The sequence below is a fragment of the Mus caroli genome, chromosome 8, assembly GCF_900094665.2.
Source record: "Mus caroli chromosome 8, CAROLI_EIJ_v1.1, whole genome shotgun sequence".
Lineage (NCBI taxonomy): Eukaryota > Metazoa > Chordata > Mammalia > Rodentia > Muridae > Mus > Mus caroli.
In genome coordinates, this window is record NC_034577.1 from 21,899,514 (window position 1) to 21,914,047 (window position 14,534).

The 14,534-nt window shown below is 42.0% G+C and overlaps 1 protein-coding gene across 1 annotated transcript in view; it reads left to right on the top strand.

Annotated features, from left to right (window-relative positions):
- The window catches only part of LOC110300392 (POTE ankyrin domain family member A), a 34,782-nt gene that overhangs the window by 1,206 nt on the left and 19,042 nt on the right, over positions 1 to 14,534 (top strand). Inside the window, exons 2-8 of the mRNA XM_021170560.1 lie at positions 1,334 to 1,448; positions 1,611 to 1,784; positions 4,672 to 4,778; positions 8,187 to 8,324; positions 10,338 to 10,399; positions 10,807 to 10,842; positions 12,583 to 12,619. Coding sequence (XP_021026219.1) covers positions 1,334 to 1,448; positions 1,611 to 1,784; positions 4,672 to 4,778; positions 8,187 to 8,324; positions 10,338 to 10,399; positions 10,807 to 10,842; positions 12,583 to 12,619 — 669 coding nt within the window. The remainder of the gene's footprint in view (positions 1 to 1,333; positions 1,449 to 1,610; positions 1,785 to 4,671; positions 4,779 to 8,186; positions 8,325 to 10,337; positions 10,400 to 10,806; positions 10,843 to 12,582; positions 12,620 to 14,534) is intronic.

Sequence of the window (14,534 nt, forward strand, 5' to 3'; positions counted from 1 at the left end):
AAGAAGAAGAAGAAGAAGAAGAAGAAGAAGAAGAAGAAGAAGAAGAAGAAGAAGAAGAAGAAGAAGAAGAAGAAGAAGAAGAAGAAGAAAAGGCCCCATGTTCTCGTGGCCTATACAAATGGAGATCTTCAGTACTGGCGTTGAGAAAAAACCGCATGCTTCCTTCCCACTTCTCCCCTCCCCCATCTCTTCCTGATTTTTTTCCTCTTCCTGCTTTCTCTTCTCTTCCTCCTCTCTCCCTTTCCCTTTCCTCCGTCTTGGTCTCATCTCTCTCTTTTTCCTTTCCCTTTCCCTTCCTCCCCTGGTGTCCTCCTCTCCTTCTTTCCCTCTTCCTCCTCCACCCTCTCTCTCTCCTTCCTCCCTCTATCCACCTCCCCTCCTCTGGTTTCACATAACTATGTTTTTGAAGTAGAGTTGGAGTTTCTTAGGGAGAAAGCTAAACAGATGCAAACACAGGAATTAATAGAGGCACTTAGTAAAGAACACTGCATATCCAAGATAGGGAAGGCCCACCAAGGACTGGATGCAGGCTTCCTTTCTTCTAATTTTATGGGATCAGGAAACTGAGCACCGGAAGGCTGAGAGGTACCTAGTAAGTGACTTAGCTTAGAGGAGAATTAAACCTAAGGGAAGTTAAATTCAAAGGCGATGCTTTTTTTTTTTTATTGAAAGAAAAACATTCATATGTTTTCTTATCAAGCTTTCCCCTCCCAACACTCTTCTCAGTTCTTCCCCATCCCCATCCACTCGACTCCATACCCTTTCTTTGGTTAAGAAGCAAGTAAGCAATGCCACCCCCTCCAAAACAAACAAACAAACAAACAACCCAAAAAAACCAAACACAACAAAAAAACAAAACCAAGAAATTTGCACAAAAAGCCTCAGAAAAACACAAAAATGGTACCAAAAAGCAAAAACTAACACACACTCTCACACATTCACACATGAGCACACACACAAATATTGGTCAAACAAAGCAAAATGAGACAGAAAGTGTACAAAAATACCAATGAGAGTTTTTTGTATTGGTCCATACTTTCTTCTATTCAAACAAGCTGCTCTGAGCTGATTCAAATGAGCAGCCCAATAGCAAGGCTTGTCCCTAGCAGGAAGGATAGATATCTATGCATAGCTCACATGGAGACAGGAACACAAATAGGATCCCATTTCTTTAATAAGAGTGAATCTTGTCCTCCTTAATAAGAAGAATATTTAAGATTTGCTTAGAGGACCGAAGAATGACACGATATTTAATGTTATGTTCACACAAATAATTGTGGGTTTTGAGACAGAGCTTTACATAATGTCACAAAAATTCCTCTCATCCCCACAGGACAGCTTTGCACTTTGCCTGTGTCTATGGCCGGCTACCAGTAGTGACCATTCTAGTGAAGAATAATTGTGAGATCGATGCCTTGGACAAGAACCACACCACACCTCTGATGAAGGTAGGTGGCAAGCCACGAATTTCAGCGTGGGCTAGATGTGGTTGAAGCACTTATAATGGAAAGAACTCTACCTCCATCCCCTATCGCTTGCTGGCGACTCCGGCGGGGACATTTATCTTGAATTCCCTAAGCCAACCATCTGTTTCTTGTTATAAATTGCAGTCTGTCCAATGCTGGAAGCAGAAGTGTGCAACCGTGCTGCTGGAGCACGGCGCTGATCCAAACATTAGAGATAGCAGTGGCAACAGTGCCTTGCACTACGCTGTGTACAACGGGCATGAGGAGATGGCCTCCCTACTGCTTCAGTACAACGCTGATATCGAACAAAAAACCAAGGTAGAATTCACTGCATTTTCATCTCAAAGTCTCTGGAATAGATGTTTTAACAGTGGCAGAGGCGGGGTCAACGTTTCATGTTTAGAAACCCAAGCATTTCCTAAGCGGAAGTGTTTGGAAAAGGCTTAACCATAGAAGCAGTGAGCTCCGACATCCGAACTTTGAGAGAAATATTTGATGTGCAACTTTCTTTGGCACATTTACTGTGAAATAGTTGAGAAACCACTGAATTTGATAAAGTTAAAATTTCCTCATTTTTTGTCTTTTTTTCCCACTCTTTCACCGTTTCCCCCTGATTCTTGTAAAGCAGCCTTAGTAGACAGCAACATTTACTTTGGAGATGGCTTTAGGTTAACACTCAAAGTACTTAGGTAAAATGAAAATCTGGATGCTTTGGGCAAGTTATTGCCAAGTGACCCACGGCTGAAGAAGAGGAGGTGTGGAGTGGAAATGGCTTTAGGTCAAAAGTCAAAAGACAACAAAAGTACTTAGGTAAAATGAAAAATGAGGTACTTGGAGACAATAAAGCAAGAGGAATGTAAAAAAAAAAATCAGTTAAGGTGTGCTGATGCAGTGTCTCTTCATGTCGAAGGTAGTAATTCGTGGTTGTGTGAACAAGAAAGCTACCTGACTGCAAACATATCTAGAGATCAGTTGAAGGAAGACCTAGGAATATGAGACTGGTAGTGACTAAGTGCTAGTTATGTGGAAAACTGGAGGGACGATGGAGCTGTCCACTAGTATAGCTTCTAGAAGAGATATCCATTTTGGTAAAACAAAACACAACAAACAACAACAACAACAACATCTAAGCTCTGCTCTCAAACCTACAATTGTTTGCCCTGGGGCTCAAATATTTAATTGTTTATATGTTGCTTTAAAAAAGCATATTGAAATTGTTGCATTCCGTGTTGTATGTTTCCTACTTTTAGCCATTGAGTCAAATACCCAAATGATGAAGAGACTCTCGTCCATGGCCATATAGATGAGACTGAAGTTCTTTCTGTTTGTGTGGGTTCTGGTTCTCAGTTGCAGCTGTGTGCAGCTGGATTCATACATTTGATAAGTAATGGGCATGCATCTCAGAAAATATTTCCTTGAGATTCTGAAATAACTTCCACTTTGAAAAGGAGACCCAAAACAGATAACTGGAATTATAGGTATTCCTGGGTTCTAAAATCCTGACATCTCTAAAGGAACTAGATTTTGACTAGATATTACTTCCTGCTAGTGTGTCATTTCTAATAATGCTAGCCTAAATTTCCTTTGTGTTGAGAAACTAAATGGAGTGCTATTTTGTGGCTGTGATAAAATGATCCTGACCAAAAAGTGACTTCAGGGAGAAGGGGCTTATTTTAGTTAGCAATTCTAGGTCTATCATTTTGGGAAAGTCACCACATCAGAAACTTGGGTCATATGTTGGTCCTGTAACATCTATATTCAAAGCAGAGAGAAACGAGTGCATTCATGTCACTTTCTTGACTGTGCAAAGTTTTTTTTTTCTCTTGAACAGTTCAGGCACCTGCCTAGAGAATGGTGCCACCCACAGCGGACTGAGCCTTTTCACCATAATTAAGACAGTCAGCCATAGAGATGCATACAGGCCAGCCCAATGTAGTCCCTCATTGAGACTTTCTTACTGGGTGATTCCAGGTTATGCCAAGTGGACAAAGCAAACTGTCACAATCAATTGTGACTACTAGCTTACAGAACAAGCCACTTCTTTTCTAACTATAATTGTTCACTACTCTTAGAAGATCTTCAGAGACTTTGTAGGTAGAGATTTTATTTTTAAAGGTTTCATGTCAGTACATTCTTCAAGTTAACATATCCACAAATGTCAAACACAAGCAGAGTTGTCTCTATCAGAACCTAGGAAAACATGATTCTTCTTGTTGATTGAACAATTATCTGTTTGATCACCAACCTCAGTGCAGATGTTCAGTTGATAAAGTCTGGCAGTTGTAAACACACACACACACACACACACACACACACACACACACACACACAAATCCATTGTTCCATAGGAATCATTTAACTTCCAATTCTATGTGATTAGTATTAATCATTTTGTGAGTGCAGGAAAAATTGAACACAACTGGAATGTAAATTATCAAGGACAGGAAGAACTAAGTATGATGAACCTTTTTATTACATTTTGGAAGTATGTTTCTAAAACAGACTTGATTTATATATGTCTACTGGAAAATACACAATGGCAGCAGTGAAAACACAGGGGATCTGGGCTCCAAGTGGCCCTAGCTACCCTCACTCAATTTCCTCCATGACTTGAACCTACTGTTAAGCTTCAGATGTCTGTGAAAACCCTAACTTCATATTGCTCTCAAAGAATTAAGCCCTATTTCTCTTGAACCTTGTACTGTTGGCTACCCATGCAGAAGGCAGCCATGCTGTCTAAGGCCCCAGGAGTATATTTACTTTAAAATCTTGGTGTAGAAATGAACGTTTGGCCATTGGTTCACTAGCTTATGAATATCCCTTACCACATGATGGGATACCAAGCATGACGGGGCTTGGTTTGTCATTGAAAAGAAGATGCAGGCTCTGCTCTCAAGGAGCTTTTAGATGATATGAGGGTAATCACATGGCTTCTAATAATGGATACTGGAATAGAAACAAATATTTGAGACCTCAATGTAGGATTGAAATGGGCACTGGAGGGAGGCTCAGGCTCATGTGACCACAGCAGACTGGAGAAGCAGAACCTGTGAAAGGCAGCGTGGTTAGAAGGAATAAACGCAACGTTATAGTTTTCGTAATGCTTGGATTTGTACCGTCCTTTGTAAGATTTTATTTATTTATTTATTTATTTTAGGTAAGCTGTGATTTTTAAAATTACAAATTTGGTTTTGCTGTTTTGCAGGATGGCTTCACACCGCTGTTGCTGGCACTCCGAGAAAAGCGGGTGGAGCTAGCAGAGTTTTTAGTAAGAATGGGAGCAGACATACATGTGGTAGATGAGTTGCAAAGGTAATGCCATTTGGTCTCAAAAGAAATTCGACCTTAGTGCCATTCTGGACCGGTAGCAGTCACTCAACTCAGAAACATGACTGGCCAGGGAAGGAGGACTCGCGGATAAGGATGCAGTGAAAGCAGACTAAAGTGTCAGTTAAGTCTGTTAGGGAAATAAGCAATTGTTTGAAGTCAGCAATGCAAATAACAATGGCAATAGTTAACACACACATAAATACATACATAAATACTTATACACAGACACATATATATACATACATATTCACACACACACACACACACACAGTCACATTGCCGTATAGTACCGATTGAAGATTCTTGCTATTTGTAATTTTACTTTGTTGGTCATATGACCTGAGACGTTTATGAGCCAAATGAGTTTCATTTGTTTTTTAAAATATACGAACTTTTAGTATGATTTGTTTGATTCACAATAAAACTGCTGACCATCTTACGGTATTTCCTCTTTTCCTTTTTAAGATTTTCTTTTTACTTATTTATGTTGTTTAAACTCGTTTTAGTAACTCTTTGAGAATTTAATGTGCTCTATTTTGATCATGCTCCCCGAAGCTGTCCCCCTTAACTCCTGTCTGGTCTTCCTCATCTTTGTACCCCAACTTCGTGTCTTCTTTTTTTTTAATTTTTAAATTAATAAAATTAATAACACTTCTACTCCAGTTTGTGCTTTCCTTATACTTCTGTTGGTGGTGCCATCTACTGGAGGAGCTTAGTTGACATATCGGGAGCCCCCCTTTTTTTTTTTTTTTTTTTTAAATTGGATATTTTATTTATTTACATGTCATATGTTATCCTCTTTCCAGGTTTCCCTTGGGAACCCCCTATCCTATCCTATCCTTCCTCTCCCTGCTTCTATGAGGGTGCTCCCCCACCACCCACCCACTCCCGCCTCCCTGCCCTGGCATTCCCTTACACTGTGGCATCATGTCTTCCCAGGACCAAGGGCCTCTCCTCCCACTGATGATCGGCAAGGCCATCCTCTGCTACAGATGCGCTGGAGCCATGGGTCCTTCCATGTGTACTCTTTGCTCGATGGTTTAGTCCCTGGGAGCTCTGGGGGATCTGGTTGGTTGATATTGTTCTTCCTATGGGGTTGCAAACTCCTTCAGCTCCTCCAGTCCTTTCTCTAACTCCTCCATTGGGGACCCCGCTCTCAGTGCAGTGGTTAGCTGCGATCATTCACCTCTGTATTGGTCAGGCTCTGGCAGAGCCTCTCAGGCCACACTCTGTTGTTGTTGTTGTTGTTGTTTCGAGACAGGGTTTTTCAGGCCACACTCTTAAAGAACGCTGATTCTTCTCCCCAACAGCTGTCAACAGTTCCTTAGTTAGAGTAGGGACTCTTGAGCCCTTCACCAACCCACGCCAGAAGGCTGACTGTCTTGATCTAGCACAGGTGTCCACAGTTGCTGTGGATTCCAGAGCACAGCGGTCCGTTCATGCCCAGAGGACACGGTCCAGTTCCACTCCTCCCCCACCTCTGGCTCTTACAACCTTCCTTTCTCCTCCTCCTCAGGGTTCCCAAGCCTTGAGGAAGGGGTGTGATGTAGATGTCCCGTTTATGACTGAGGCCTCCCTGTCACTCATTTTCTGTGCTGTGACCAGCTGTGAGTTTTTTCCATTAATCACCATTCACTATGCAAGAAACCTCTCTAATGAGGTCTCAGAGATCTTAGAGTATCCACACATTTTCCTCCTTGTACATTTGGAGACACTATATTTCAGGGTTTGAAAATTATAATACAGGGGATGACTCTTTAAAGTGCTTTTCTTTGTAGAATATTGATATCAGGTTATCCTTAAGCCACTATTATTTATTATTACTAAACATTTGTTAGCCCCCTTCTCCCTCCCTGGTTTATTTTAATTCATTTGTATTTACTTGGCAATGGAAGGGAGATATGGATAAACTTTTAAAAAATTTTTTTTACACTCCAGATTTTATTCTCCTCTCCCCTGCCCCATCCCATCCATCCTCAGACTATTCCACATCCCACACCTCCTCCCCTACCCCATGTCTCCATGTGGATGTCCCCAGCCCCACCCCACCTGACCTCTAAACTCCCTGGGGTCTCCAGTCTCTTGAGGCTTAGGTGCATCATCTCAGCTTGAACACAGACCCCGAAGTCCTCTGCTGTTTGTGTGTTCGAGGCCTCCTATCAGCTGGTGTATGCTGCCTGTTTGGTGGTCCAGTGTTTGAGAGATCTTGGGGGTCCAGATTGAGACTGCTGGTCCTCCTATAGGGCCACCCTCCTCCTCAGCTTCTTTCAGCCTTCCCTAATTCAACAACATGGGTCAGCAGCTTTTGTGCATTGGTTGGGTTGCAAATACCTGCATCTGACTCTTTCAGCTGCTTGTTGGGTCTTCGGGAGTGTGGCCATGCTAGGTCCCTTTTTGTGAGCACTCCATAGCCTCAGTAATAGTGTCAGGCTTTGGGACCTCACCTTGAGCTGGATCTCACTTTGGGCCTGTCACTGGACCTTCTTTTCCTCAGGTTCCTCTCCATGTCCATCCCTGAAATTCTTTCAGACAGGAACAATTATGGGTCAGAGGTGTGACTGTGGGATGCCTCCCCCCTCCCTCACTTGATGTCCTGTCTTCCTGCTGGAGGTGGGCTCTATAAGTTCCCATTCCCTACAGTCAGGCGTTTTATTTAAGGTCCCCTTCTTTGAGTCCTGAGAGTCTCTCACCTCCCAGGTCTCTGGTGCATTCATGATAAACTTTAATGAAGATAAGTCATAAGGAAATGATGAGAGAGCAAGCTTTAGATCCACTCATGACTGGAGTTAGTTCTCAGCTTTCGCAGTAGCTAGGCATGGGCCTTCAGGCTGATGCTCACAGCAACATCCATCCCCTGATTTGAAAGAGAGGATAAACACCCTTGATAAGTGGTTATAGGATTCTTTACATGGCATTTATCTAGTGTATCGTACATGCTCATTAACATGATTAACTGAAAGCGCCATCAATCTTATTATTACTTTCATAGTAACGATTGCTCAAATCGTGCAATAGCATTGAATTACTTCATCTTCAGCTTACTAAGAAATGCATATATAATATGTTCTATTAGGTTAGTGTAACGTGCATTCTTCCTCAACTACTTCAGATGCATGGCCTAAGCATAGCTATTTCCTTTCAAAGGTCATGAAGTCAGGGGATGGGTGGGGGGAGTCTACTTTAAGGTAAACAACGGGCAAAATGGGTTTCTGTATGTGTTCTTCTTTATCCACAAAGAGGAACAATTGTGGTCCCATGATGCTATGTCTGTTAGTAAACGGTCAATTCTACACAGCCAGGCAAGACTTTAAGTTGGTAAAACACATCTATGTAGAATTTAACTCATTTCATTCATTTCATAGTAGTGAATCTATGTATCTGCTGTTTTAGAAACACCTTGATATACGCTATAAGATGTGGATCAAAAGATCTGTCTGTATTACTCCTTGAGAAAGGTATTGACTTCTTCTACAAGGATGTCTTCGGATGGACAGCATTACGCTACGCTATTGAAGGCCACTGTACTTTGTAAGTATTTCCATTAACACTGAAGTAAAATTGAATTGGAGTTCAAAACAGACACAACGTGCATCCTCCAGCCCAGGCGACGTTGCACTGCGCAGGCAGTTTCAGAATGGCAGTGACTTAGTCCACTCAGCCAGTCAGGAATGAAGAAAAATAGCCGGGGACAGCATTGGGAATGGAATGCTTAGGCTGAACTTGGTTTTGGTGAATGCTTGACTTTGGACCCAGCATCTGATATGCTCCACGTGTAAGTCTCCCATCATTTTACTAAGTGTCCAGCTAAGAGATCTAAAGACCTATTTAGCCTTAGGGATCTCAGCATTTCCCCATGTTATCCCCAAATATAACCCCTAGAAATGGGGTCTAAATAGTATCTATCGAATTTTTCTCTTTTCAACAAGCTGTTGAGTGTCCAGTCAGGTCTTGAAACGTTTGTTTTAGCACACAGTCGCACTTTTCTGTGGGAGCTGTCTTTTGGACCCGACTCCTTGATTCTTCAGCAGCTGAAGGGGTTTCTTAGATCCAAGGAAGCCAATTCTCTTCAGAAAAGTCAGATGGAGCAGAAGAATGATAGCCTATCGTTCTTTATGTTTGTTGGTTCCATCACTACTAAAACATGCCCCGAAATTGGATACCAGCTAATCTTAACCACCACATTGTTCATACTAAGCCAGACCTCTAACTCCTTACTATACTATAACTCAGCAGGGAGGGAAAGCCGCTTCCCTGCCTCCGCTGCTGGTCGATTCCACCTCCATCTCTGCCGCTGTAATTCCGAGCAACCCTGTACTGAGTCGGGTCTGGATGGGCCAATGAGAAGCCGACTAGTCAGTGAGTGCTGCAGAGCGTCAAGCACGAGCTTCGGGAGAGCAGATCTCTTCCCAAGTGTTACAGCTCTTAGGACAAAAGTCTCAGATGACGGAATAGTAGTTCTCATGAACCCCCAATCCTTCCGGATAGGAGGATAGGATTCTTATATACGGTTTTGCGGTGGGTAAGGGTCTGACAACAGATACTTCTCATTGGTTTGTCTGAGAGCTTTGGGGAAACCTTATTTGCATGTGGAAGGGCTTGGTGCTGCTCCTACATACCTCTCTGCAGGGAACTGTGGGAGGGTTGTGGGAGGCTGAAGCTATGTGACAGGAGCCAGGAACCCAGGAGGCATGGCTGATCACCTGCTGTCCCAGTCACCACCCATCAGGTCACCGGGGCTCCAGACCTTTGCTCGACTGGGGACCAGGCTGTCTGTTCACAGCCCACTACCCCACAATCAGCCTTTATTTGGGGATGAAAAAGAACCCAGCACCAGGAAATACTTGTTGCTTCAGTATTTCCCTGAACATGTTTTAATACTATCATATAAAACTTTAAAAGAAACCTACAGAACACAAGCAGTGGAATCCTTATTTATTTATTTATTTATTTATTTTTGAATAACACTTAATGTCTATGGGAAAGAACTTGCTCAGTAGCTCTGAGTTGCAGGTGGAGGATGTCTTCTGACATCAGGGTGCATCACTGCTTTTCAAGCAAATCCCGTTCATCCCTGAGCTTTATATGTCTCTCATTTCACGCCCCCTTTACTTTAGTCTTTTTCCTTCTCTCATTATAGGCTTCAGTAAAAGAATTTAGAGCTCATGCATTTCAAACACGAGGTAAAAACTTCTAGTAGCTCCTCTACCATTTCCAGTGATAGTCTTTATTTAGAGACAGGGTCTCATGGACCCCCATATGGCCTTGAGTTCACTGTGTGTGTGGGGATGACCTGGGACCTGCTGATCTCTCTGCCCCCACCTCCTAAATACTGTGATTATGGGTGTGTGCCACTGCCGTGCTTGGCTGCATTCAGTGTTAGAGATGCAACCAAGGCTTGGTGTGTGCTAGACAACACCTTGCCAATGGAGCTACATCCCCTACCTCGGCCCTTGTAATATTCTTAAGGATTAAATGTACTAAAATGCTTTTTAAAAATAAGTATTAAGATAGTAATTGCATTTATTATTTTTCATACGACAGTAGACAGACACTTCTGGATTTTGAAGAAAATCTACATTGTAACAAAAAAGATAAGGAACCAGGTAAGAGTTATAACGAGCTTCTCTTTGCAGTCCTACCATACACAAAAATGTCAAACTAAGAAAGTTTTCACTCAGAAAGGCCAGAAAATTACATGTTCTTGAGTTCTTTCTGAATAGTCCACAGGTCAGAATTATTTCAGACATACATAGTTAAATGAACATTACAATAGGAAGTGTGATCTTTCAAAAGTCATGTGGATAGTCATTGAGGAAGACCCTTAATAGTGACATCTGGACTTCACGTGCCTGCACACGTAAGCACATAGATAACATAGATATCCCCACCTCCAAGGACGTGTGCATACAGAGAGACAGAGACAGAGACACAGACGGAGAGACAGAGACATACCCACAGAACAGAAAGAGGAGAGAGAAGACAAAACCAACCAGAACTTTTGTTTTTATAGAACTACAAGTGGAACCCAATACCTCCTGCATTTTAGGTAAGTGCTGTGTAATTTGCTTTGCCTCCAGCCTTTTCACTCTGATTGTTTTTCTCACCATCAGAAATTATGAAAAATATTCTACATGTAAAAAATATATTTAAAAATTAAACCATTATACTGTGATGTTTGTGAAAACACGCTGTGGGCTTGCATGTGCAGGTCAGAGGATTACTTCGTGATGTTAGTTCTCTCCTATTCTTTTCTTTTTTATTGACGTGAGTGGTCGGGCCTGCGTGGTAAGTGATGCTGCTGCCTCATGGGCTATCTCACTGCCCTCCAAAAGCGTTCATAAAAATGCCTGGATGTACGTGCACCACGTGTGACATGCTGGTGAAGGGCAGAAGGGGGTGGGGCCAGATCTCCTGGAACGGAATTATAGATAGTTGTAAGCATCCAAATGAATGTGGGGACTTGATCCTCTGCAGGAGTATTAGGTGCTTTTTATCACTAAGCCATCTCTCCATCCCCCAAGCTCTGTCCTTACAGTAGTCTGTACGTAATAAGAGTTTGAGAGAAATGATGCCATGCTTGTCCTGGTAGCAGAGTGACTGAACAGTCATGTTCTTCTATTCATGTCTAGGAGGCTCTTAATAACTTCACAAAGCTGTACTTTTAAAAAGTATGTCTTCTTAGGCAACATACGGCTGCCTGGGTTCCTTTAAGTGTTTCTGTGTTAGGTGCAGTTCAGAATGCATAAATTCTCAAGGAAGTGATCTAATAATTTTTCCACTGGAGGCAGAATGTTAGATGAATTTGAACTTTGCTCCATAGATAAGAAGAACAAGAAAATAGCTTTTACTGAGAAAGCATATCGGTTAGTGCCTTAGTTAGGGTTTTACTGCTGTGAACAGACACTATGAACAAGGCAAGCTCTATAAAATATAACATTTAATTGGGGCTGGCTTACAGGTTCAGAGGTACAGTCCATTATCATCAAGGCAGGAACATAGCAGCATCCAGGCAGGCATGGTACAGGAGGGGCTGAGAGTTCTGCATCTTCATCTGAAGGTTGCTAGGAAAAGACTGGCTTCCAGGCAGCTAGGACGAGGGTCTTATGCCCACACCCACAGTGGCACACCTACTCCAACAGGGCCACACCTCCAAATAGTGCCACTCCCTGGGCCTAGCACATACAAACCATCATAGTTAGCTAGTACAAGCATCGCACTGCTGACTCCTGGGGCTCTTCATCAGCACCTGGAAACCTTCCTCATGGTTTGCTTTTGTGGTTTGAATCCTTCCCCTGCAGGGTGCAGTGTCCACAGGTAAGTGTCATTGGGATAGTGTATTCATCCCAACCTGGAAAACGGATTCTCTTATTGGATGTGATTAAGAGTGTTCAAAGTGCTATGACTGTAGACTATATTCCCTTAGTCCCCTATGCTGTTAGTCCACATATGTCAGGCAGTTTTCTTAACGCCATTATTTTAGAATATGATGCCATTTTAAGTTAATATTATTCTAGTCCATTGGGATTGTGATCACTGCACTTGGTGGTTTATATTTCATAATTATTGTAAGTTTTTCTTTCTCTTTGTGTCCTGCTAATACAAACAAGAGAAAGAATCTTAACGCATTCATTGTTCCACTAGCAATATATCCATATCTACTGTGGGTGATTTCCACAGTCCTTTTCCCAATAAATGTTCTTCTAGCAGAGCTTCTGAGTTGTCGATTTTTTGAATATGTGATACTTTTCTTCCATTGGTTTAATTCACATTTTGTGTTTCTCTTTAGCAAAACAAATTGATGCTGGAAATGACTCATTAGCCAGGTAAGTCTTCCACGCTGATGAAAATCTGTTTGTCATCTAAGTATTGAGTGGACAGTGAGAAAGAAGCACCTGGTCAGCATCCCTCTGTGGGATTCACAGTTCAAATGCTGCTGTTTTCATCACTGCTTCTTACTAAGTAGGCAGCTGGTACTGAGTCACCCATTCACGCTTTCACTGCCATCCTGCTTGGCTCCCTCATTCATTCTCTCGCTTACCCACAGGTGGGCGAGGACCTGTGTAGCCCCTGAGAGCTAAATGAGGTCTATGTCAGATCAACCGAGGAAGCTGAATTTTGAGATGAGCTCCTTTGGGATTTTCTTGGGAAGTTCAGCTACACCACCAAAATTTACCTGAGAATTTTGGTAACTGCAATGTTAGCCAGTAACCTTGTCTTGAGTACCAACGGTTGTCTGCATAGCTTACATACGTGGACTTAGGGCCACAGGAACAACTTCAGGGGAGGATTTTCTTTTCTGGAAATGAAGAATACCTATGTGCAGAGCATGTAATCTATATTGTATTTAACACCTTTGAAGATTAATTTCGCTGATTACTAATTTTTCGTTTTTGTTTTTCCTTTAAGCTTCTTTATATACTTAGTCAAATGACATTTTCTTTTATCTACTTTTGGCTTTTTTTTTTTTTTGGTGATAATAACTTTGCTCTGTATAAATCAACTTTTCTGGTTTTCTTCTTGTTTGTCCTGTTTGTAAAATTGCTGCCATCTAAATATTCTGTTTTCCTGCAGAGAAGATTAAAATCATTAAGAATTTTCAGGATCTTAAGAAATCAAAGAACTAATCAAAATGCACTCTTGTGCTTCATCCAGATGGAGAGCTGAAAACTCAAAAGACATTAATGTGAATTCTCTGGATGGACAAAAAATGGCACAGATGACGTTAGACTCATGGGCCTTAGTACTCAGGCCAATTGTCATTTTATGTTTGATTCTATAGATATTTTATAGAGTAACTGGGAAGAGAGCCCAGTAATTGCATTGGCACAGGATAAGAATAAAATTAAGGTAGTGGAGGACGAGGATGGTGTTAACAGAGGGCGGGACTGGGAGGAGATGGGGGTCTGCGATCAGGACACAAAGTGGATGATGATGATGATGATGATGATGAAAGAATGCTGTTAACGAGCAGACAGCTTGGATAAAGAGAAGGACAGTAGATTCAACAGAATGCAGGCTTTAGAGAAAAGACTGGCATGCAGGCATATTTGACAAATTTGTTAAGAAGACAGGGATTAAGGACCCAAGATATCGAACGACTATAGGCAGGCCCATTGAAACGTGGAACACTCAGGACAGTCTTGATAAAGATGCTGCTTGCTTTGCTTGCTTGCAGGAACGGAAAGACATTGACATTTCTGTTGAAAGTCAGTAGGATAATTTGAGCCATAGGGGGTCAGTCTCTGTAGCAGCTAGACGTAGATAACATTTACAAGATGCCTTAGAGCCCACCAAGCACCAGGACGTTAGAAGTTGAGGAACAAGGTGTCCCTGTGGCTGAGGGGGTTTCTCCCTCCAGCTTTTCTGAACCGACTGGCGTCTTTCCTACCTGCATGGTGGAAAACTTTGCTTGATCCTTTGGACGCATCTTTACTTATGATTTCCCTGGGCTGGTGACTTTAATTTTGGAGATTGTCCTTGAGTCTCATGGAAGTAAAAGTGAAAGTCAACAGAAGGAAATAGTTCTAGAGGACCCGGAAGAGCAGTGTCGACAATGGGAGACTGGTTTTACAGAAGTCTTCCCCCTGAGTGTCTGGGCACTTTTGAAAGTTCTTAAGTGTTTGATTGTTTATGCAAATACGAAAAATGCAAGAGGACTGGAAAATAATTGGAATTTAAAAATTTAAAGTATGTGGTCTTTTGAGTCTTTTTCTTTCTTTTCTTTCTTTCTTCTTTCTT